At 34.5% G+C, this 27,355-nt stretch overlaps 2 protein-coding genes and 1 pseudogene across 3 annotated transcripts; all 3 read right to left on the bottom strand.

The window, feature by feature from the left end:
• Positions 1-6,070: 6,070 nt before the first annotated feature.
• LOC132558466 (protein CLN8-like) lies at positions 6,071-6,910 on the bottom strand. Its single transcript, XM_060223045.1, has one exon. The coding sequence runs from the start codon at positions 6,908-6,910 to the stop codon at positions 6,071-6,073; it is 840 nt and encodes a 279-aa protein (XP_060079028.1).
• Positions 6,911-8,161: 1,251 nt separating this feature from the next.
• LOC132558428 (protein CLN8-like) lies at positions 8,162-12,986 on the bottom strand (annotated as a pseudogene).
• Positions 12,987-20,215: 7,229 nt separating this feature from the next.
• LOC132558418 (dnaJ homolog subfamily B member 9-like) lies at positions 20,216-27,288 on the bottom strand. 2 transcript variants are annotated; one of them, XM_060222983.1, is made up of 4 exons: positions 27,195-27,288; positions 25,490-25,743; positions 24,551-24,913; positions 20,216-24,048 (listed from the first exon to the last, which is right to left on the bottom strand). In XM_060222983.1, exons 2-4 carry the CDS (start codon positions 25,707-25,709, stop codon positions 23,978-23,980), a joined length of 654 nt encoding a protein of 217 aa, XP_060078966.1. In that variant the 5' UTR covers positions 25,710-25,743; positions 27,195-27,288; the 3' UTR covers positions 20,216-23,977. The 2 variants fall into 2 exon arrangements, with proteins under 2 accessions (XP_060078966.1, XP_060078965.1); XM_060222982.1 differs by having other exon boundaries at positions 24,365-24,913.
• Between the last annotated feature and the right edge of the window lie 67 nt (positions 27,289-27,355).

Here is a 27,355-nt window from a genome sequence, read left to right on the forward strand (position 1 = left end):
CTGATTGGTTAACGTTAATTATGACGAAATACAAATTTTGCATAATATCTATGTTTGTTTTTGTGGTTATTGATAATCAGTAAATAGTAAAAAATACATATTTTACTGTAAAATAGAAAACTGACTGTACTATATAAACTCTCCATTGTGCATCGGTATACTGTTATTCTGTCTTGTTTCAATAATTTAGGCGTTTAACATCAATGACGAGTCGGGACAAAACAGATGTATGGCGCAGTTCATGGTAAATTTGTTTTGAAATGTACTCGTCGCTCGAGTTTCACTTGTACCATTTATCAGATACAGAAGAACAATATTAGTTCGTCCAATAACGAGTTAGGACACGTGTCTGAAGCAGTATCTCTACTTTCTGCATATGTATACATATATATCATACGTCCCGTACACGTGACGATATGCATACAATTGATCAGTGCTATTAGAGATAAGGGTTAGGGTCAGTATATAGACCACACTTAGGTAGCCAACAATGAAATATACATTCCCTAAAATTTTCTGTAGTCAATGTAAAGAGCACACACACACACCTCACGCACCCTCCCCCTCTACCCACAGTGATGTTTCAGATCAAATTTGGATGAAATTCATTGAAGCATTAAGGAAGAGTAACGTTTTTAATTAAAATGTTAACTGACTTACCCATTTGCGACCCGCCCCTAAGTCCCAAGTTGTCAAATATACTTTCCGAATTTAAGAATAAATTACCCACCCGAATGATATTTAGATAAAATTTGGTTGAAGTTTTTTTTTTCAAGTATTAAGAAAGAGTAGCATTTTGAAGCAAATTTATTGACTAACTTTCTAATTTAGAGCCCCGCAAGCAGGTCCCTAGGGATCTATTCAACTTTCTGAAAATAAGAAATGATAACCCATTTGCAATGGCATTTCAAACCAAATTTGGCTGAATTCTACCCAGGCGTTAACAAGTACTAGAAATTTGAAGCAAAATATTATTTAACTTCCCAATTTGGGGCCCCGCCCCCAAATCCCTGTGGTCGCATCAACGTTCTGAGTTTCAGAAATGATTCCCCACCCTCAATGATGTTTCAGACCAAGTTTGGTTGGAATTCATTCAAGGCTTAGGAAGGAGTAGTGTTTTGAAGCAAGATATTTGCTAATTTCCCCATTTGCTTACGAAGCAAATACAACAGCTTGTATGTTCTTTTGGTAGCCTCTCTAGAAAACTATTTCTATTTTTTCAAGCAAAGCACGAAGTCACAGTTTTGAATACATTGGGAACAGATTAGCAGGTGATGGATACTGAGAAAGAACACTCTTTTTACATTAAGCGAAATTTTCTGAAGGTCAAAAAATAAAACTTCCTATTGGAGTCCATTCGTAATTATATGCTAAAACATTTCCATTAAGTATTAGATAAATGGCCCAAAAATAGTAATTAGGAGTTTTGTGCAAGGTAATTATACTTGATTGACGATATTGCTATGTATTTTTAAAGGAAAATCGAGCAAAGTGGAAAGTTTGTTCTAGGTTGAAGTGTTGTAAAATGAACTGAAATAAACTGTTTACACTTGGTTTTGTTGGTAAAATGAGACCGTCATCTACACTTATAGCAAACGAAAGTAAAATATCAACATTCAAAATGGCGATCATATTCTCTAATTACCACAAAAATTAAATATTCTTAAAACTGCTGAAACAATATTCTACCGAGAATGCCAAAGGCTAGATTTAAATTGGTTTACATATTAAATTAAGAAATCTGGAATCCAATAAGGCTTTTCGATCCTGAAATCTGATTGACCATGTCTGTGGTGATGTATATCGTACAGCAATGTAGTTCTAATTGTCCAAGTCGGCCATACCTAATGTCTAAAAAATGGCGGCTGGTAGCGAAATCTGCTTTATTTGAAGTTTGTCTTCAACCTTTTGACATTTGGATGCAAAGGCTTACTGGTTTTCAAATGCATGTAGTATCCTAAATAGTACAGGGTACTGGCTACCTGGGCACATACTCCATGGTTCTCTGTCCAGCAGGACATAGGCAATAACCATCCTTTATGTGATTAATGGCGTCGGAGCTGTTACGATCCAAACACTGCTCTTATGCCTACAATGTTTCGTGAGTGCCTATAGATCCAGATCTCTTAGTAACCATCATCACTGAGGCACTAATTATGTAACCAGCTGCCAATGATATTTGATATGTGCTACAGGATACTGTCCGAAAATATTCCATGTCTAAATTTGGAAAGTCACAATTTGACAGATAGTGACTTGGCCCTTCTGGTAAGATCTGGCGCGTTTTTCACACGCTGAGTTTAGCTGCTGTGAACACTAAGGCGCTTTCATTTTGGCAGCCAGTGCCCTATCCTTTGCGTCTTGCTCTTGTGCTCTAACCTACATGGTTCCTCATCGGTTCCAATGAGACAAGCTGTTACTATTCTATCGAGTGCCTGGATGGTATCAATGAAATAGTAGGAGGGAAGTTGTGTTTTGAAAAACAGCCATTGCTTGAATCGTCAGTGATATGACTCCACTACCATCTGGATTTAATCATGGATCTATCATGGTTAGCTTGCAGGTCGTCATGTTGAGTCTGTCCAGGCTTCAGACAAGACCATGCGATTCCAAATCTGATACAACGTCCGTAAACCCTCGATCAACAATGACGTTGTCACCTTTCTCCAGGCAGGAGAGACTATTCATGATGTCTTTTGTAAACTTCGCATCATTATTACGTCCATGAAAAGGCCCTACTTCGTCCAGAATGTAACCATTATACAGGGTTATGCTCATGAACTTCAAATAGTTCCGCTTTTCTGACCACACTAGGAGATTCCATGGAGCTTTTGATTAGAACTCCTAAAAATAAAAATATATGTACAGTTATGTATATCATTCGCCCGCTGGCCTTGTAAGATGTTCACGTCCAAGGAACAAAGGTTATTTCTAATGCTATGGGATAAAAAGTTTTCAAAATACTGGAAACTGACATGACATTTTCCAGGGGTGCAGAGAGTGAAGTGAACATAACTCCTCGAGTATTGAAGATGCAGTATTTGTTGACCCTATTTGACCACGTAACCACTATATATAACCTGTCACGATGACATCATTGTAGATATCGCTTTTAAAAAGAAAGACATTTTTTTTTAAAATTTCGTTTCCATATTGTGTTTTTGGCATCATTTCTTTTTAAGAAAAAATGAACAAAAAGACAATTTGTACATTCCTTTTACCGTCACACAAATTTGTGGGTTTAATGTTAAACCATGAAATGTACACAGTAGATACAACTACATGTTATCCAAACAATACACATTTCATCTCAAAATTATCGTTTTGAAATCTTAAAATTCTGGAAATTAAGAAACTTTCTAAAGCTAAATGATTTCAAACAAACACAATAGCAAGTGTTCATGTCTTCAATGTGTGATTATTCATGTGTCGTACTGCATTGTCGTAGTCCGTTAACGTTGGGACAAATTCACAACACAGAGTTTCAAAAGACGCAGGTCACTGAAAATCATGGGGAAGTTTTCTGGTCGCTATAGTGAAATCATTGGGAAATATTCTATTTCCTTATACGCCACGGGACTGGTCATGTTAAATGCTCGTTTGTTTGCTTGTTGGTTCCGTTGTTGCATACCTTGTTCTCATTTCACAACGTAATATTACCTACTTGGATTGACAAAGACTTACATGCTTACATGAGTGTCGTGGTTAAAGCAGAAGACGGTAACTTCTCCGGAACACTTGTTCTTATTCACCTAGTACTTTTTCTGCAGTCTCCGTCTCTATATTTCTTTTGTTTCTATTTTGCTCTAGTTTTATAAATTTGGATTATAATTGTTGAAATGTTAATATTTGCTTGTTATTATAAACATTGTGGTATTATATTGCATACTTCGTATGTTTAATATTTATATAAATTTTGAGTGACATCCTTTCTTACAATGTATTGTATGTGATTGTATGTGTGACATTGTATAAAGTATTACGACAAACATTGTACGAAATAATAGTATGATCAGAGTTTGTGGGGTATTATTTTATATACAGGTGTCACATCCTTATACAATATATCCGGTGTGTAAAATATTATTGAACTTGTGTCATGTACTTCTGCAATGAAGTATGCAAACTCTGTTAGGGTTTTGCCATTTTAATTGCAGGTCGACCAGGGAGAATAAAACTTAATGCCCAAACGGAATATAGTTTTGTTAATAAAGCTGTATTATTTATTTCTATATCAATTTATGTTATTTATTTGATGAATAATTTCTACCAATTACATCTACATCCGTACCAATAGATTGCAACAAAATAACAACCTGTCAAATACGACCAACAGGATTACAAGCACAATGATTATTATCAAGATGAATTTTATTTTCCTTTACCAGAAACCATTGTAGGTAATATATTGACAAAAGTGCGCTAATTAATGGACAGCGATCACTTCTTGTATATTTCATTTTGATTTCAGATCTTACAACAGCACTTTATAACATGGCTGGAAATATTTAAATGTATGAATTTAAATTGGGTTTACAGATGGTATGAACTGCTTGAGTTTCATTTTTTCCCTTTTTTAACGTACAAATCACATAAATGAATGGGAATTGGTGACTCAAATATCATGCTTGTGAATTGTGCAAAATTTATTGATAATGTTATAATAATAATAATAATAATAAATGATAATAATATTAATAATGATAAAAACAAAACCAAATAAACACAAAACACATATGGCGCCAATATTTATTAAGTGATGACCTCACAATGATTAATACTATCAATTCCGGTATTAATGTCATTTAACATGTTAACTTAGATGATAACATGGTGAAAGTTATGGTAATCTAACAAGATAGAACGTTAAAATCGATATGTAATTATCACGTATTTTACTAATTATCATTAATTGTTTTATTGAAGATGATATTCAGTTACGTCTTCTAAATTAAACATGCACGTAATATCGTTATAAAAAAGTTTTAAACATTCCTAGTTAATACACTATTAACACGAATATCGTTATAAATATCGTTGCTCTGGAGAAGTTATGTATACCATAGTAATCAACATTATACAGATGGCATAGTTCACCAATCTTTAGTTGCATTCAGGTTTGATTACTTGCTTTGAAGCACCCGCTTATCATCCGTCAACTGTCATTAGTAAAAGTTAATAACTACATTACATTAATACATTCGTTCTGTGTTCGTCTTAAACGTGTTATACAGTAATCAGTGATCAGGTCACTAAACCCACATTGTTCCACATAGTTTACTCTACACACATGTCAAAGACTTCACATATAATTCAGCTTCTACAATAGAAACAGCTTCATATTTATCCACTTCAAACACTGATACACTATGATCACGAAAAGGGAAAACTGGAAAAAAGAATCAACCATGTACATCGGAAGTTCTCTCTCTCTCTCTCTCTCTCTCTCTCTCTCTCTCTCTCTCTCTCTCTCTCTCTCTCTCTTAGCATTAATGCAAAACATTTATTTTATTAATCTTTCACCACAATTGTTCAAATTACATCATTTTCGTTCTCATCTTGAGGTATATAAATAACGAACTATTGCACTTTACGTTGGAAAGAATGTTTCACACGAGTTACAGACCAAAATCCGTTAAAAGTTCCAAATCAAAATCGTCTGCTTTTAAAGTCAATGTCGACCTTATCTTGCTAACATCACAATTAGTCAGTAACATTTGACAAGAGGCAGACTGTCAAAGCCATCTCCCCTTATCAAGACAGATAGTGATGAAACATAATATGTAAACACCAAACATTGACATAATCGATTGCTTGTTGGCTAAATAATATTGTTTTTCCCTTTTATTTCATGACTGGTTATTAAGAACATAATTTCTAAATTTTAGTTTAAATATGAAACGTAGTAAAAAAAATCTAGCAGCCTATAAGTACAAAAGAAATCAAATTTGAAAAACTAGGAGAAATTGGTCTCAAGATTTGATGTTGATCTGAAAATAACTTCGCAACAAAAACGGAGTTGCTCTTGGTCTTTGATAGAAAAGGATGTCATTTCAGTTCATTCGAGAATCTAAACAGCCTTTTTGGTCGCTGAGCCGTTTTCTGTCTTATTTTTGTTCGAGTCTTCGAAGTTCCAGTCGACCGGGTTAATCATCTGCTGCGTCTTCTTGTAAGTCCAATATGGCGTCATAAGGAACGTGACAAGCAATAGCTGAGTGTAAAGGGATATGAACATAGCGTTGGGCATGGCGGACCAGATTCGTTCCCAGTTCTGATAGGTCAAGTACCACAGATAACATTCTGCCACAGATCGAAGATGGAAGGTGTGTACCAAAATGAATTGGTTTGCCTTCCATAACAATGTATGTGCCTTACCCGCCTTAAGGAGTGTCCAACAGATGCCAGAGAAGGGCGTACTCATTTCTAGAATGAGACCTTTTGTACCAAAGCAATGAGTACTTTCTAGGTATAAGAGTAACGAGTACCCACTCAGTGAGAGCCAATGGTGTAGGTTTAATAAAATACTAGCTTTTTTGTAAATAAGGTCAGAAATCAGTAATGTTCCACATTCAAACACGAAAAATCCGACGGTCGTTGTCAAAGCAAAATAACTTGTGGGCGTTGTGGAAAACACTGCATCTTTCACGAGTTCTGTGTCATAGAAAATAGCCCATATTCCAACTATAATACAGAAAATACCATAGGCACCACGGACAATAGCCAGATTCCAAAAGATCTTCTCCTTCTGTCGGAGGTTTCTGTACGTTTTCGTTCTGGATCCTAGTATAGCGGAGAGGAGGTAGAGGAAGGCGAAAAATACAAAGGACGAACCAACGAATTTTAGTTTGACCAAAGGATTCCGGTAATCTACCTCCGTCAAGTAAGGGTGGATATGTTCAACTAAGCCCATCCTAGAGTTCTTGTGCTTGTCTTAATTGTGGAAATCTGCAAGAAAGAAGAGATTGTTATCGGCAGTATCAACAACGTTCCCAAACAGTGCGTAAACTCGGCAGCGCCAAAACACAAGGTTTGATATATCAATTCATAACCAACAGGAACAAAACACATGGTTATGCAAGATCTTTTTATGTGACAACTCTAACTTGCTGTAGACTTATATAATCTGCTTTAGATAAATATTAACGGTACATTACTTGGCTCTAAAATTTTGAAAAACTTTAATACTTAGGTCCTTCGAATCGCTGACGAGCCCAGCTTTATGATGCAGTTTGATTCACTATCTGCCTCTAATGTATCCAAATCTAAATTTGTGTCTTTGGTAAAAGAAGTCTTTGCAGAGCCTACTAGTAAGTACTTTTTTCTTTGTCTTACAGTTTCAAAACCGCAAGCATTGGTTATTAATTTAAGGATCTAGTCTTTGTGAAAAGTCAGCGTTTTCTGATGACTAATCTTTTGAAAGTCATACTTCATTTTAAAGGGTATAATAGAGAGATTAAAGAAAAGAATAGCGCAGTATGCTCTTTTTTGTTTTGTTTTCCCGTGACATGTCTCTGAACTTCGGTTGTAATCTCGATGCATTTTAGAGCTTTTTCACTCTGATACATCGTCTTTTTCATGTTTTCAAAGTGTGATATTTTATTGTGTTCATCATCATCATCTGTTCCTTTCTGATGTAACACCCGATATTGTTTTAGTAAAACATATAAGCAAGATCCTTCTTCCAAATAATTTGTATTTATTTCACAATCAATATCATTGATGACAAAAAGAATTATCACAAAACAACAACATTAAAGTTTACCTTCAAATGTAAATCTGTCATATTTCTACTAACTTTTTCAATACCTAACACCAACAGACATTATACATTACTGATTGTAAAGTACAGTCGCATGCTTAATTGGAAACTTGATATGAAGTACATATAATCAATGAAGCTTGTGCTATTTCACACGATGCTAAATATACATGAGATGTGAAAGTTGGCTTTAAAGGTATCTAATCCGCCTTAATTTATCAGGATTACACAACTAGCACCTTCCTTACTAACGTGATAAGTCTTTAGATTAAATATAATTCATCTTTACCTGATGGTCGTTTGATTCTGGCGAGCTTAGCTTTATAATTGTATATCAAAATATTTGCCAATATAATACATTCTAGTTTAAATGTTACCTTGACCTTTGACCTAGGGATCCAGCTAATTTCTCTTTGATTTTTGCACGTAAATATATATGTATTTTTTTTCTGTCTTATTTTTGGTTTTGTTCGAGTCTTCGAAGTTCCAGTCGACCGGGTTAATCATCTGCTGCGTCTTCTTGTAAGTCCAATATGGCGTCATAAGGAATGTGACAAGCACAAGCTGAGTGTAAAGGGATATGAATATAGCGATGGGCATGGCGGACCAGATTCGTTCCCAGTTCTGATAGGTCAAGTACCACAGATAACATTCTGCCACAGATCGTAGATGGAAGGTGTGTACCAAAAAGAATTGGTTTGCCTTCCATAACAATGTATGTGCCTTACCCGCCTTAAGGAGTGTCCAACAGATGCCAGAGAAGGGCGTGCTCATTTCTAGAATGAGACCTTTTGTACCAAAACAATGAGTACTTTCTAGGTATAAGAGTAACGAGTACCCACTCAGTGAGAGCCAGTGATGTAGGTTTAATAAAATATTAACTTTTTGGTAAATAAGGTCAGAAATCAGTAGTGTTCCACATTCAAACACGAAAAAGCCGACGGTCGTTGTCAAAGCAAAATAACTTGTGGGCGTTGTAGAAAACACTGCATCTTTCACGAGTTGTGTCATAGAAAATAGCCCATATTCCAACTATAATACAGAAAATACCATAGGCACCACTGACAATAGCCAGATTCCAAAAGATCTTCTCCTTCTGTCGAAGGTTTCTGTACGTCTTCGTTCTGGATCCTAGTATAGCGGAGAGGAGGTAGAGGAAGGCGAAAAATACAAAGGACGAACCAACGAATTTTAGTTTGACCAAAGGATTCCGGTATCTACCTCCGTCAGGTAGGGGTGGATATGTTCAACTAAGCCCATCCTAGAGTTCTTGTGCTTGTCTTAATTGTGGAAATCTGCAAGAAAGAAGAGATTATCGGCAGTATCAACAACGTTCCCAAACAATGCGTAAACTCGGCAGCGCCAAAACCCAAGGTTTGATATATAAATTTATAACCACCAGGAACAAAACACATGGTTATGTACGATCTGGTTATGTGACAACTCTAACTTACTATAGACTTGTACGACCTGGTTATGTGACAACTCAAATTGCTGTAGACTTATATAATCTGCTTTAGTATTAGTATTATCGGTACATTACTTGGCTTTAAAACTTTGAAAAACTTTAAATCTTAGGTCCTTGGAATCACTGACGAGCCCAGCTTTATGATGCAGTTTGATTCACTATCTGCCTCTAATGTATCCAAATCTAAATTTGTGTCTTTGGTAAAAGCAATCTTCGCAAAGCCTACTAGCAAGTACTTTTTTCTTACAGTTTCAAAACACAAGAATTAACTTGAAGATATGCTCTTGTGAAAAACTTTTTGAAAGTCATACCCCATTTTAAAGGGGAGAATATAGAGATATCAAAAATGAAAAGAATAGGGCTGTATGCTCGTTTTCCCATGACACGTCTTTTCACTCTGATACATTGTCTTTTTCATATTTTCAAAGTGTGATATTTTATTGTGTTCATCATCATGCATCTGGATTTGCATTAAGATGATCAATGGAAAGCCACTGTGAGAACATGCCATGTATTTCTTTTACTTGAAATGGTCAAACATGAAACATGAAAATAAATATAAACAAGTACATTCCTTCTTAAGAGACAAGTTGTAAAAAAGACCGTTGAAATGTGAACAATCTTTTGAAATTAAACAATGGAAATTCCATGACACATTATTCGGAGATTTTAACAGACGATTCTTTTAAACAAAGATTTGTATGTTCTGTCCAGTAATTATAAAATATGGAAGTCCATCAATTAATTTTTTAAAAAATCCCCCAGTGCACAGGATAAGCAGGCCTAGAGGGGTTGCCACCTCTATCCGCTTGCAACAACACCTTTTGCCTTAAAATGTATGGTAATACTGGTAATATCTATGCTCTGAGGCAGAAGTTGAGGTAAACATCTTTGGAATAACATAGGAATTGTGTTGTTTGTCTCTACAAAGGATCGCCATTTTGTGATGTGTGATGTGTGAGCTGAAATAAGCAAGAGTTGGAGAACTGATGATGATCAAATGATTGTAAACCTGCTATGGCTAAAGAGAAAGCTAAACTGACAACCAAGTTCAATGTTTTCAATGAGAGCTTGTTTTCCTTGCATCTCTTTTGTATTTAACTTTTTAATTTTTAGTAAAATACACAACTGCTTTGGACGAAAAAACATTCACTGCACATTGAGATTTTTACGATATTTTATCATTTATCAGTAATGCATCCAGTGATTGGTTTAACTAAAAACACTAATTAAATGTAAAAACAGTTTTATTCAGGAAAAACAGATTACGCTATAGGTTTACCTGATGGAATCTTTATGTTGGCACCCCATATCATGTTGTGTCTTTTGTTTGTGTGATCATCATCTACATGTTGACAGCATGAACATGAAATCTGAAACAAAGTAAACAATATATCGAGGCACACAATTATAACATACAAGTGTGTATATTTTTGTAATAAATGAAATGATTTCGATATTGTTGTTGTTATAAACACAACAAACTTAAACAAGTAGCTAAAGAACCTATTCTGACGCTGTTGTGATCGCTACTCTGTACTGAAAAGTATATTTCATTACCGCAAATACATTAATAATATTTTTTCCAAAGTATTTATTTCTCGATTATTTAAATTTATGGATTTGACTACTGCAAATGACAACATACTTCTACATGTTGCAGATAGTAATCAGGGGCGTAGCTAGCCCAGCAGAAATGTGTAAGCCCAGACGAGGGGTCTGAATTTCATGATTTCAAAGATGTTTTGAATCGTTTTCTGAGACAGTTTTTTTTTTATTTATTTAACAACAAACTTCAAACCCTGATATTTATTTTCAACCTTAGTTTTGTAATTTTGTACGACATAATCTATGCACGGATTTTTTTTATGTGTAAGCCCCTGGTAATTGATATGAGTTTGTATTACTTTATGACTGAACAGTAGGCCTACATTTATATACAAGTGTGTCATGTGACTTTTAGCAGTCGGGAGCTTTGATAAAGCACGTGAGGTTGAGGGATTCAATAAGAACTAATATTGACATTGAAGGATTCAAATGCAAACTCATATTTCATACAATTCACAAAATCTTCATGGCACTTACTTTTATATAGACAGGACGCCAGTCTGCATTTCTGTCGCATCTAGAGGATAAACATGAACACAATCCCAGCTCCCCTTCTCTATGTCTGGTCCATTTTTTGTGATTTCTTCTGTATAGTTTCTTTATCGACTTGATTTTGAATCAGTGTACAAATAGTCACGATCAAAAACATATCAACAGCGATCATTGGAATAAAATAGCCGACGTTGGATCGGTAAATCACGAATCTCGGACTGAGTGATTTAAACATATTTTATCATCAGTAGCAGAAAAATTGATCAGAGACAAGTTCTAGTAACTTATGACCTCTTCTCCATAAATAAAATTACAAAAAATCAATATATTGCACGTGACACATATTCATACTATAAATATGAAGATAAGTAATTCGTAGACGTATAATTGTAAGTTTAAATCATTTTGTCAAAAGGAGGAAAAGATGAGATGATAGGATGGAAAGAAAAGAAGAGAAAACGAGAGCAAACAAGATGGTTTTCAGCTCGGCATAACCTCTTCACGTGGAGTTTCCTCGTATTACGGGCACAAAGTTTGAGATGCAGAAAATGTTGTTAGTTACTTTAACATAGCTATAATTTGTGTGTACATAAATGCCTTCATCTTGTCACGCTGCCCTGTTGTCTGACAGCGTTAGCGCGTTTTTGTTAACGTTCGTCGTCTGCCAGTCAAGGGGAGGCTTATGTCGTAAATAATAGTATTTTCCATGATTCAAACAAAACATACCATTTACTATGATTTTAAACATAAATGAAACTATAAGTCAAAATAAGGTATACTGAATTTTCTTCGTAATCAACTTCCCATTTACGTCACTTTGCTTCGCTGACAAAGTTATCTCCCCTAGACCACTTTACAACTCGAAAACGATCATTAACTCCACCAATATATGTTTATCTTGTATTTCAGTGTTATCATGTTTTTATCTTTCATATTTTATGTTCATTAGTTTGCCTGTTGGTTCGGTTGTTGCATACCTTGCTCTCATTTGAGAACGTGACATTACTAACTTGGATTGACCAAGATTTACTTGGCGGGTGTCGTCGATGAAGCAAAAGAGCTTACTTTCCCGGAACACTTGGTCTTATTCTCCTTGTACTTTTTCAACCGTCTCCGTGTAGATCTTTCTTTAGTTCATGTTTGCCCTAGTTTTGTGGAATTTGAGTTTGAGTTATGATTTTATCATGTTGGTATTTTCTTGATATTATTTGTGATATGCAAGAACCCTTCATTGTCTCTACAGTTTGTTTGTAGATTTAACTTAAAAAAAATCTTAGAGGAATTGAACAAAAAACACAATTTTAAGTGAAAAAAGTCTCGTAACCGATATAAACCTTGCTGGTAGTAATATCTAATGTGGATGGTTTTACCTTATTTGAACTCATCTCGGTTATACTGGATAGTTTGACAACGGTCACACAACAGAATTAAAATTTCGAATGTTCATGATTAATAATTATACATGAAGATGTATTCTACATGTAGCCAGTCGTTATCGCCCCCATTAAGTATAATAAGTATAAGTATTCTAACTGTAGCCAGTCGTTATCGTCCTCATAGGGTTAAAGGATTTTGTACATACCTGTTGTGTGGTCAGTTTGTTAAATCCGGTGTCCTGTACGTGTGTACATACCGTGTATTATGAGGTCCAGTCGCCGACACACACGCCCATAGTGTGGTGTCGGCGTCAGTCACGAGGGATAATCACGGGGCGGCCTATGGCCAGATAAGATACATGTATATAAGTATAAATATCTTAACAGTGGCATTGTTGTTATCACAAACTCTGATGTATATACACTATCTTCAATGTGAATACATTTTATCTTATACGATCATAATATTCTATTTCAATAGAGACGTATTTAACATAATATACGTTTCAGATTCTGAAACCTGTCTTTACCACCAGCTATTGAACACAACAGATTTTTGTCCTTTTTTTTCGTTCTATCATATTTATATGATATGAAATAAAAAAATTAAAAAAAAAAATCCAAATCCGAGTTTGACTGTACACAACACAATATACCTCTCACGTAACGTTTTGAATGGCGTCAGGAAAACCTTGGCAAACATTAAAACTGAATTGTAATTGTCTAAGTCTGCTCCTCTTTCGTGTCACTTAACTCAATTATATATATGTTCAAGTGCCAACATCACGACAATGGTCAGTTCCATTATATATTATTATCCTTGATATTTGATCGGATGTGGGGTTACTAACCATCCATATGAACAACACTAGGAATTACTCGGTTCACTGGTTTTACACATTTTATGTAGTTGGATTCCCATCTATATATACAGTGAAACTTCGCTATTAAGACCGCTTTGGGGACTGGACAAAAGTGGTCTTAATAGCGAGGTGGTCTTAATAGTGAGGTGGACCAGATTGACCGCAAAGAACCGTAACTCTGTTTAAAATAAAGTATATATATATCATTAAGTAATGTACATGTATATTATTCAACAATAATAGCTAAACTGTATATAAATTTTATGAAATGCATGTAACAAAGATAAAATTGGTGAATTGACAGAAGAATAATTATTTATATATTCCTTAGTTTATATCATAACTCGAAAAAAAAAAAAAAAAACAAAGAGAGACTCAACTTCAACTTGACGGTTTAATAAAATAATACTTATGAGCAATATTCATGTGGAATTTAATACTTCGAATATTAGGCAATCCGTCTTCAAACTTTCTGAGAATTTCAACTAATGATGACGTCATTAGTCCGCCATGAATTATGGTACCCTTAATGTACACAGAGTTTAAAAATCAGACCGAGCCCTGATATATTGTGTGCTCTCCCTGAACTGCGTAGTAAGGAGTTCATAAGGAAATTGGCTGTCCATTGAGGAATGGTATTGGTGCACAACATGAAGCCCCGGAATGTCGTATCGATAGCGTGCAGCCGTTAAGTTGCCGTTAATGATCACTAAATGTGCCTTAAACCCATTGGAAATTCCCATCCAAACCATAACGTATCCATCCCCAAATATGTTGTATTCCAAATAAAATTAATCGAAACGTCTCCCATTTTAGTATTATCAGAAAAATAAAATTTATTTTTATTTTTGTTATTTCTAGAAAAGTGCTGGATTGACCTTTCGCAATTCTATATGTTTATAAACACCAGGTGTAATCCCTTTCCAATAAAATCCCACGAAAGAAAAATATATAAATATTAAATAGATCATACATGCAAAAAGTTCCATATATTGACAGAAGCTGCTTTCCAAATAACGTTAGTTTTGTCAAAAATATCAATGAATTTAAAATAATTATTGTTTTAGATAAAACCGTCTTCACAGGAGCCGTCAGAGATTTGATTGAAGGGAAACAACTCTATATTTGATGTTTCTTTCATAGGAAAAAATCTGTAATTTTTCTATGAAGTTTTATTTCATTTCGAAGCTGGTTTGATTTTACTAAAACTTTATTTTCAATATTACAAAATAAACATTATGACAAATTATCTATGAAGTCTATACTTTGTTTAAATTTTATCTGTTAATAATTCAAAACTTGTTTTTCTTACCAATCGGTTTAACCTAAGGCTGGGAATGTTCCATTAGGTTTATACATGCTGAAGATGACCACAGAGAGTTTACAATAGATGTTTATTTCGGTGTATAAACGGACCCCCTTTACGTCATCGATGTGTACGAATGAAATCTTGACCTGTTCTTACACTGGACTCAGAGAGTTCAAATACACATTTTTACATCCTTATCTAAACTCGATCTAATACACACAGCTCACCTTCACTTTGCGGGGAACGTACACAATTTGGCAAAATGGCCATATTATGGCATCGATGTGGACACCTATTTTTATCTTCAGACATCTTATTACCTATAGCAACATACGGGGACGGATGGGGTCATGTGTCACCTGCTACCACACACACCATGGCAGGTGGAGACAGACTCACCTGGTGCTACCACACCATGACGGGCGGGGATAGGGATACCTGGTGTTAACACCACGTGACGGGTGCGGATAGGGTCTAGTTGTACCCCAGGGCAGTTGGGGACAAGGGTACCTGGTAGTACCGCACATCAGCCGTTATACCTGTAGACCGGTCGAGTTGAACCTCAAGTTTACTACTAGTAGTACAAGTGTCAAACTCACCAGATATATATATTTTTAAATATGAGGATGTATACAAAGTTTTATCAACATCTGTTCATATTTACTCAAATTATCGATTTCACAATGCCCAAATGTAATACAAATGCAAAGGGCCATAACCCTGTAAATCGTCAATAGAATCGGTTTTAGTGCATCTTCCCATGTAGATTCTGATTTCTTTCAGACACTTTGTATTTTCCCCAATTGCTTCCTAGGCTTAAACATTTAGCCCCTTAGCATTCACTGACGAGTCCTAGAAGGACGAAACAGCTGTAGGGTGCAATTAAATTTATTGTTTGGTTTACTGTATCTAACTCGAAATTTGCGTTAAAATGTGCTATTCACTTGTTTCTTGTGCACAGTAGTTCAAATAGAACCACGATTCAGAATACAAACATGTACTCATTATTGTTCTAAAATCATTTGATGTTAAAAATTACGAAATTTACTTAATAATGGGGCTAATGCATCCCCTTCTAGATTTTGACTTTACTTTCTGTTAACTTGGATTTTCCTATGTTGCCTACAAGGCTTTAAAATTTAGGCCTTAAACATCTGTAAACTGGACAATTACCTGGTTGGGACTGTGATATATTAACCCATCTCTAGAAGTAAACTTTTTATTTCTCATACCACATCTAAATCATTTTAATCTAGTGCCTACACTCTGCTGAGAAAGTCCGGATCACCTCCCATACTGTTCTCTTGATAGTCTGTATCAGTGTGACTCATTAATATCTCATTAGCCGTGCATTAGTGCATTTGAATTTGTCGAGATACGGCAATGGGTGAAGGTCTGTTCCCAAGAAGAATTGACGACAGTAAAGATAATACTGGAATTTGGAAATTACCCACACAACTGCTAGAAATTCCTTCTCCAAACGCAAATACGCAAGTTCACCTCTCTTAAGCTTCCTACTGGTGTATGTTTCATCGAGTTATTTTGGGGTATTCTGTAATACAACGAAGACCGGTGTTAAAGTTGTGTGCTCTTCATTGCGTCTCAGCCGGAAGTTTACATAGACAACAATAATTAATGAAATGTACAAATGATGATAGAGTGTTTCTTAGAAATCAATGCTAATAGTAAGATTTAGTACTTTACACAATAATATGAAGAATTATATAGAGAATTATATGAGATAGAGTCACATTATATATGACTGCTTATGACATGGGGAATGACGGTAGAGCAACACATGGCATGACATGTGGAGTGTAGGATGAAGACATTAGCCATTTAAATAATAAAACAAAGATATTCTACAATATGATCTTTTTAAAATCCTAAATGTCAAGTCAAAAATAGTTTATATGACTATCACTGTAAGATCTCGCTTTTGTTTACATGTTCTAGTAATATATTCAACTTCCTATATCACTTCCGGTTCACCACTTCCTGTCTGAATTATTGAATATTTATGGCAATGCTGACCAAAGCAACATGCTGTTTATCATTATAATTTGAAAGATATATATATGGTCATATATGCAAATTTACTTGTGCAATAATTGTAAAGAATAGCAATTAATTAACCAATAATTCTAATCATTCAGAAATGATACAAGGCAACAAAATTACAGACTAGAATTATAGTTATATCACACCTTAATGAACCCGTCCAAACTCACGAAATCAGCAATATGTAATTTCATTAAACTGTACATAAATCAACATTTCCAAGCTTAACGCTTACATATAGTGTCTATTGCACAAACAGAACATGAACCTGGATAATATAATAAAAATTGGACAATGTGAAGTTGAACAATTAGAAGAATTCAGACACAAATTCCAAAAATGCAATAATTATTTCTAACACATCTTATACATATTGAACTATTGAATGACACATAATAAACAAAACAATAGTTATAATGCTGAAAATAACTGAAACAAATACAACAATTTAGAATTTTAAGATAAAATAAAACAAGAGGCCCATGGGCCTTAACGGTCATCTGACAAAAAGCAAGCCAAACTCTAACAACAGTGAGTCTGGGCTTTATTCATTTGAATAAACTTGGTAGCCCTTCCTCCCAGCATCCTACAGGCCCAATATCAGCACTCTGAGCCTCTTGGTTACTGAGAAGAAGTCGTTTACAGATTTTAACATATTTGAACCCTGTGATCTTGAAAGTGGGTCAAGGTCATTCACTTGAACACATTTGGTAACACTTCCTCAAAGCATCCTACAGGCCCAATATCAGCACTCTAATCATTTTGGTTATTTAGAAGTCATTTGTATATTTTAACATATTTGACCCCTGTGACCTAGAAAGTGGGTCGAGGTCATTCATTTGAACAAACTTGGTAGCATGTCATCCATGCATCCTACAGGTCCATTATCAGCACTCTTGAACTTTTGCTTATTGAGAAGTCGTTTGTATATTTTGATATATTTGACCCCTGTGAACTTGAAAGTGGGTCAAGGTAATTCATTTGAACAAACTTGGTAGCCCTTCATCCCAGCATCCTACAGACCCAATATCAGCATTCTGAGCCTTTTGGTTGTTGAGAAGAAGTTGTTTAATTTTTTTTTACATATTTGGCCCCTGTGACCTTGAAAGTGGGTCAAGGTCATTCACTTGAACAAACTTGGTAGCCTTTCCTCCAAGCATCCTACAGGTCCAATATCAGCACTCTTGAACTTTTGCTTATTGAGAAGTCGTTTGTATATTTTAACATATTTGACCCCTGTGACCTTGAAAGTGGGTCAAGGTCATTTATTTAAACAAATTTGGTAGCCCTTCATCCCAGCATGCTACAGACCCAATATCAGCGTTCTGAGCCTTTTGGTTGTTGAGAAGGAGTTGTTTAAAATTTTCAACATATTTGACCCCTGTGACCTTGAAAATGGGTCAAGGTCATTCATTTGAACAAACTTGGTAGGGCTCCATGCCAGCATGCTATGGGCCAAGTATTAGCCCCCTAGGCCTTCTAGTATTTGAGAAGAAGTTTTTTGAATGAAAATTTCACGGACGACGATTATCTCACCTGTAATACAACGAAGACCGGTGTTAAAGTTGATGTGTTCTTTATTGCGTCTCAGCCGGAAGTGCCAGATTTCGGCTTGGTATCAACTTTAACACTCTGTCTTCGAAGGTGAGAAATTTTCTTAATATCTGATTGGTCAGTTCTGAGATTATATTAATTTATCTTCTGTTATGTTAATGAGAAGGCTACAGTGACCGATTCAGACAGGCGTAGCCCAACGCGTGGGTAGGGATATCCCTAAGGTAATACTTCTGACACACCTATTGTACTCAAATTGCACTCGGTCCGGTTAGACGATTTTAAGGATCGGGCAGAATCGGGAAGGATCATGCAGAACCGGACTAGAATAGTGCCGTTTTAATTATTTTTATTAATTTCTTCTGCATTGATATCATCATATGTTACACATTATGAATAGTTTTTAAGGAAAAATGAAGACGTATTACATAAAACATTCATATCTGTTTTTGTCGCGCAAGACCGAAAGACGATTTACAGGATCGGGCAGAATCGGGCGGTTTACATGTAGAATTTGGGCATTAAATTGTTCTTAGTGTAAATATTTTGTTTTTAAATGACCAATATTTAGATATTTAAGTTTCAAATTTACCAAAAATGGCGAAAATATTGTATTTTTCTCGCAGAACGTACTGCGCCGCGAAAGACCGAAAGACGATTCTGCCCGATCTTGTAAATCGTCTTTCGGTCTTGCGCGACATGAAAATCTTAATTACTGTTCTTTTGTCTTTCGGGGCATGTTTTTTCTCCCGAAAGACGAGATTTAACAAACCTTGCTTCTTGTCTTTTCAGACAAATCATACGCAAAGTAAAGGAAGTAAATGCAGCTAATTAGCGACCTTAATTTTTGGGTTCAATAATCTTGTCTTTTCATGTTTTCTCTTCAAAAAGGCAAGAATTAACACTCCTCAAGTTTTGTCCTTTCTTTTTATTGCCCAAAAAGGATAAGAATTAACAAACCTTAATTCTTCGCCTTTTTGCCCTAAAAGAAATAAACAAACCTTTATTCTTTTCCATTTGTCTTTCTGACTCAAAGAGACCAGAATTTACAACCATAAATCCTGTCCTTTTGTCTTTCCACCCCCCCCCCCCAAAAAAAAAGACCAGAATTCAGGTTTGTTAATCTTTTATAGCATCTGCATGGTACAATTTCTAAGATATGTTATATAAAGATGTATATCATATGAATCTCTCTGAAACTAGGATATCGTTCGCCTGAGGCACAAATATGGACATTGCAATACAAGCACCAATAAGAATTGCCTGCCATCATTGCCAAGCAAAGTAAACCTCTTGTATCTACTACAAGCTCCCAACCCTTTTCATCCACATTGTGTTGTTTATGCCTTCCAATTTGATAACAGTTCATAGTAAAATTGTTTTGTGTTAGTGTCTCTACTTAAATTACTGAGATTAGCTAGCGTCTTTCCATGAAAAGTGTTGAGTTCCAAGTAATGCTTAGCTAAGTGATACAGTAAGCTTTGATACAAAGACCTTGGAAGATAAAAGAAAGAAAATGCGGTAAGCTTTGAAAGGAAGAAAGAGAGAGAAAGAAAGAAAAGAAAGAAAGATGCAGTAAGTTTTTAAAGAAAGAAAGAAAAAAGGAAAGAAGGAAAGAAAAAAGGTGCCATAAGCTTTGAAAGAAAGAAATAAAGGAAAGAAAGAAGTCTGACATGTGTTCTTCCCTCAATTATAATTTCTCTCCATAAAGTCAAACTATTTACATATCATTTAAATACTTTATTTCATAAATTCAACATTTCATGAATAACCATAATATCATTTAATGTCAGGAAGACCATAAACAGGTTTGATAATGAAGAAACATTTAACATGAGCAAACACATATATATGTTGAAACACTATAAATACATCTATTTGGATCAAGCTATAAATCAAAAATGGCCCTACATACATTAAAATAACACGAAAATAGAATATTTTGAATGGGAATTTTCTATCAGAAACAGTATATATCTTGCTCTCAAAGTAGCATTTAGCCATTTGCATATACATTGCATTATACTGATGTAGCAAACTTAATATATTCAATTTTAAAAGCATGTAGTTTCTGCTGTTACGAACCAATATTTAAAGTAAATGTGCATTTTTTGGCAAAGTATTATGAGCTATTGTGATTACAAAAACAATATTCAAATTCACCTATACGAAGTGCTTCTATATTTGTATTTATTGTAAATTCTTTATGACACAGACAATGGTTGTTGTCTCTTAGCAATAAAGAATTTCATAAAAATCAGATTTCATATGAATTAATCAAATAATGAAAATAGATCCACTAGAAATGAAATCTTGACATACATGAATGATAAAGAGTCTGTTTAAATATACATCTGAAACCAGAAATGAAGCATTGCTTTGAAAAAAAAAATATTGATTTGAATAAAATTCAGTGATTTGTAAATAAATTAAAGATTTGGTTTAAATGGGTTTCGGATAAGGAAGGATTACCAGTTATATAACATCATACCTTTAACAATGTAATCCAGAATGGAAATCATCAAAACAACTCAAAGTTGTATAAACGATAAAGGTAAACAGCAAACGAAAAAAACAACAAACAAACAATCCAATACACACAGCTTATATCTGTAGTCTCTGTCTTCCAAACTTCCCAATAGTTTTGATCTTCCAAATTATAATCAATGCTTTCGATTTTCAAAATAGTCTTCACAAAACTTTATGAAAGGAAAGTTGGTAGCTATGTCTCAAAATAAAAATATTTCATTTTTTCATTTTCCTCAATTTTGTTCTGTTTTGCGATACAGAGTTTCATATTCACTTACCATTTATTATTGAGATCAACAAGATCCATCGGACTACAGGACAAAACTCTTTAATCAATCAACAATAAAAAGGACACATTAAAATCAATCATATGATTTCATTGCACATATTTGAAAGACTAATGGGTATATTCGAATTGGTGCGTAGAAAGCATGCTTACAGAATACAGTAACCTCAGCATACAATAAAGCTCCACATTCACACTGGTTTATAAGCTTCAACAACTTTCCCAACATTAACAAAGGTTCAATATTTGAATTTTTGGAATTCTCTTTAGCCGACAATTTCTGTCACCAACATATACAAATTGTGTCCATTAATAACTGAGCATTCTGAAACAGAATACAAATACCCTTGGTATACAAATTTTTTTTGGATGATACAACAATGTACTGGTAACCTTACAGAAAATTACAAATCATACTAATTCTTATTATACATTAATAAGTACCTCAAAAGTTCATAACAATATCAAACTAAATTCTTGATTTTTCGTTATCAATTTTTTGAGCAAATTTTCCAAAGAATAAAACTGAATTTTCAGGAACCATTTTTTGGCGTAGTGTTGATAATATACAATATTACATAAAAATACATGTGTATATGCAGAAGTAAGTAGATAGACACATGATGGATATTACAATAGTTTTGAATTTATATCAAATTAGCTGAATTCTCATCACTGTCAAGAACATCTATTGTGATGTGCTTGGTGGGATCTGCTTACTGATGCAGTTTTGATTCCTAAGCATTTAAAAAAATGTAAATAGTTTAGCAAATATACTACTTAGAACTGAATAATTCAAGCTTGTAAATAATTTTTTTTTTCAAATCAATAATTATATGGAGAAGATATTTATTCTATAATCAATGAAGCAACAATGAGAGAATTTTTGACAAAATATTCAAATTACAATGATTATAAATCCTACAATCGATTAAACCCACAGTGATATGTTTTTAAACTCTGTTTATTTATGGAGTGTTGACTTAATTATTAACATGTTCCTAACAATTTGAATCAACAATATAACTATACATTAGGTAGGTCACCACAGTTTACCGATATTTTAGAACTATATTCTTGCAATAAGATATACAGCTATAGATTTTAAATAAATTTAATCTTCACCAGTCCAAGTTTTGTCATAACATCATACATTAAACTAAATGCAGTACATTGACTGGGTATAATATATCTATTTATTAGTTTCTAACTCAACATGCCTGTTACTCATTTTTGACAGCATGTATGAGAATTCTTTTATATGTAATGATATACTTTGATTAATCCATTTTGACAGTTAAGTCCTTTAATTATACAACAGTTATCTCTCCTTAACAAATGGTCTAAAATTCGACCAAATTTTGTATCACAGCAAGCAAGTCTTACAAATCAAATGAAGTCTTAGAAATCAACAAACATAATAAAAGATTTTTATGTTAAGCTTTCACTACTTGAAGAGTACACATTATGGCCTAGTGGACTGGAAAAGTTCTCACGAATCATGAAACCCAATTTGTCCTGTTTAACTCTAAAGAGAGAATAATACAAATCAATCAATACTATTACATATTTAGGCTTTAAAACTGCTTTTAAACATTCTATATCAACTAGAAATAATAAAAACAAATTCTGACAGCCTTCAGTTATTTCCTAAAACACTAGCCATGCAGTAAAATACCAAAAAATTGCATCCTATCCATGGAAACATCTCATTTCACATTGATCACATACACACTAAAGAAAGATATTTTGTCTTTTTGTAATGCAGAGTTATCTGCTCTTGTGAGCAGGTATAGATAGTTGTCATTTGTTTGTAAGAGTAAAGTCATGAGAAAATGATGTGAGTTTCCCACAGAACCTAACAATGTCACAAACTAATTATCATTATCTTCTCAAAAGGGCAGATAACTTTACATTACGAAAGAACAGAATACACATCTCTGCTGGAGTAAAAAACTGTCATCTGTCGTAATTTGTTTTAAGATGTATATTCAGAACAGTACAATTAGACAAGAATATAAACTGGATTCATAACATTATTGAAAGTATTGCTTGTTTATCAACAAATAGTAGAGAAAATCAATTAGTTCACTGCAGTTAAATCATTCAGACAAAAAAAGGTCCAATGAAAAACTATTTGACTAAGTATACTGTGGTAATAACAGAATAATTTAATCATATGTTCCTGCCTTATGAACTACTTTCAAGGCACCATGTGAGTTATCTTATTACGCATTATATTTTCCGTTGATTTTTATATAGAAAATTACACAACCCTGTACTCTCCTCTAAAGCACGATTGCCCTCTATATATCCTTCTATTCAGCATTCACACTCTACTCTCAATTCTAAGGTGAGCACTGAGGTATGAAATATTCCAGCAGATCCTTACTTGTCATAGACTCGGGGGCCAAGATAAAAAATCTTGTGATATGTGACAACCTAGTTTATGGATATAAACATTTAGCACATGTCTAATTTCACAGATATCACAGATTCATTGAAAGTTTTCACAGTTGAGGGAACACTCTTTTCTGTTTAATTAACCTAACAATGTTACTCTAGATCACTATGTGTAAGTGATGTGTGGCACTCAGGAACACCTCAGGTATGTTTCATGAAATGATGAGACTTTGTAGCACTCAGTGTGATGTGTGATACTGATCACTGACTCAGGAACACTCAGTGTGTGTAGTCACCATATTTCCTATTCTCTGTGTTACGGTTCTACATGTTCTTCCACCTGCAAAAATTAGAAAGGTAAAGGTTAGTTTCATATCTTTCCTTATCTTAATCCTCATCAAAACAAATGTAAACTTAATGAAATTATTTTGATAGACCAATATTTATGAAGTTGAAATGTTCCCCAAAACAAAATTATTTTTATATCTCTGTAGCAGTGTTGACAATCCCGTAATTTTTCAGCAACAATCCAATTTGTACAAATTTCATTGACCAATACTAAACCCATCCTGCTTTCTTGCAGAGAGCTTTTCTATCACAAGATATCCACTTTAGATAGGGAATTAGTTATTGTATTTCTACTGATGGTACATTACCTTGTGTGTAGCTTGAAGCATGTGCTTGGGCATGGTTGTGATGTGGGTGATGGTGATGCATGCGTGCTCGCTGATGATTCCTTTGGTGCTTTTCATGATTATGTTTATGAAGTCTTTGATGTTGATTACGGATATTCTGATGATGGTTTGAAGCATGGTCATACTGACTGTGATGATGAAGATTACCAAATAAATCGTCTTCAAATCCAAATGCATCTTGATAGAAGTCATCATCATCATCGTCATGAAAAAAGTCGTGGAAAAAATGACTTCCGTTATCATCATCTTCGTCATCATCATCATCAAATAAATCATCGAAATTGAAAAAATTTCCACCATTTCCACCAAATGAGAATTTGAAACCCTGTTGGTGTTTATGATGGCCTTGTTTATGAGCACTGAATGCATCATCAAATCCTTTAAAGAAATCTCCAAAGTCAAAACTATGAGACGGGAATCCACCACCTCCACCTCCAAACGGCTGGTCATCCATGTGGCCATATGTGTCATATTTCTTCTTTTTCTCAGGATCACCCAGTACCTCATAGGCTGGAACAAGTTATTAATTCAAAACGTTTCAATTCATTCTAAATATGGAATTCTGCAATTAATATCAGTCCAAAATGAATGCCTTTATGATCTGTTTATCAAATTTAAGTATGAAACACATGTAACATATTGCATGAATACAAGAGCATGACAGTTACAATGCACATGTATAGCCCTTCATCCCAGCATGCCACTGGCACAATATCAGCAATCTGAGCCTTTTGGTTATTGAGAAGAAGTTGTTTCAAACAAATAAAATACAAGCATCAATGTGTAAGATATCACTTTCTCAAAATACATGTCCACTAGGTGTCAAACTATAGTTTAATTACTAGTCGAGAGCTCAGCTGACTGAGCTTTAGGGGGATTTGAATATTCTCTTTCACTTGTCAGTGGCTATATCTTAAGAAATGTTCACCTCAACCTCTGACAGCTGTATGTGTGAATTTGGAAGCTAGTACAATGGTGTTGTAACCGAGACACAGAACCTTACAGTCAGATCAACTTTAGGCATTGTTTCACATGTATGCAAAGAAAATACTTCTGTCTTTTCTTAAGATTGAAATTTAAACATACCTTTAGCTATTTCCCTGAACTTTTCTTCTGCTCCTTTCTCCTTATTTTTATCTGGATGAAACTTCAGTGCTAGCTTTCTGAATGCTCTCTTGATCTGTTTATCTGAAGCACCTTTTTTAAGACCCAGGACTTCATAGTAGTCTGCCTGTTTAGCAAGTATGATACTTACAGTATATACACTAAACAAGGCACTAAGGTAGAACAGATTCTCACACTTCATCGTTACACAGGGAAATCTGACCTCGTTTTGTTTTCTGAAACAAAAATAAGCTGTGAATAGACAGTATGCAAATTGATAATACAAAAATAAATCAAATATATTAAATTAGTTATAACATTGACTAAATACAATGCCACTATGTATGCCTTACTGTGGTCTTTGCACCTATCAAATGTACATGTTTTAACCCCCCCTCCTTCATCCATTCCATGCTAATGATTTCTTTAACACAGTAATAAGTGCTCATAGGGTCACAAGGACAATCACATTATTTCAATGAACTCCAGTAGGAATCAAACCCAGTTCTCTGGGTTCCATGGCCCTATCAACACATACTGTACATCTGTATATGTATAATCCACACTGACTCATTTATTTTACACACAGAGAACACCATGATTTCATTCTGGTTTTATGTCAAGAAACATTTGTCAACCAGTCTATGGTCTGATATTTAGCACAATATCCTTCTCTGGAGTGCTTTAAATTGAAAAGAGTTTTGGTGTAGTGCATATGATTATTTGAGCTATAAGCAAGAGCACACGAGATTTATGTAATCTGCAGCAAATAACAAACTAGCACACATTAGCTTGCTATTTTAGAATTTCAGGGCATATGTCGTCTTGTGAGTCTCTGTTAGTGGGAATTTCCCTTTAGCAAGCTGTGGATTGTCCGGCTAGAGAACGAAGGTTCACTAGTTTGACACCTGTCAGGTTTAGTATGTGTTGTGTTTGTCATATTTCTTATAAATATATGTTTCCTCGTAGACTGTCAGACATGACAACAACTCGAGAGTGAGGCTCAACAACATCTATTACTTTTGTCAGGCAGGCACAACTAGTCGATAAATTACCAGATGTTACAGTACGTTTCCTTACTACTTCCTATTACAAATTAGGTTACGTGACCAGGATCCTCATCACAGCACAAAATCTTTAATAGGAAGGAGAAATGAAACGCACCATGCGCCAGCTGGTGTTCAAATTAGTGATCCTTTAGTTTCTAATTTGAAGCTCTTAAGTTAATGTACCACTAAACCAAAATTCCAACAAGCTGATTGTGAGGTTAGTATGGCAACCTGTACTTTCAGCTTCTTTGCTATAAATCTCATCAGCACAGGGGCAAGTTACAACAATTGTGAAACCACTGTATAACATACACTTGCCTATCAAATAAGTATTGATATTGTAAGTTACATTCAAAAATATTACATGCCTACTGTGCTAAATATCTGGTGTAGTTTCCTTTGACTGACGAGTTGTATGTTTGAAGAGATTGTTATCTTTTTGGTCGCAATACGCGTACAAGGAAATGATACGTCAGCTGTCTATAGTCCAAAGGTATACAGTGTGATTCAATATGTGTCTATTTTTTCAGTTCTACTTCGATGCAACATCAGTCATTATGACATAAGGTACTGGGAAAACTCTCAAAGTTACCACAAAGCAATACCGTAACAAGTGGGAAGCAAACATTTAAAGATACCTTATTGATTCCTCGAGCTGTTGTCGGATTTAAAACTTTGTAACCGGTCTCTTACTCGTCTGAAGCGTATGATGACAGCTTGACAGACAGAAACACACGTCGGTCTCCAAAATAGAACCGGAAGTACACGACTGTTAAAATGATTGGTGGAAATCAAGCAC

This window comes from Ylistrum balloti, unplaced genomic scaffold (genome assembly GCF_031769215.1).
Source record: "Ylistrum balloti isolate Yb309-2 unplaced genomic scaffold, AGI_CSIRO_Ybal_v1 Utg370790, whole genome shotgun sequence".
Classification (NCBI taxonomy): Eukaryota; Metazoa; Mollusca; class Bivalvia; order Pectinida; family Pectinidae; genus Ylistrum; species Ylistrum balloti.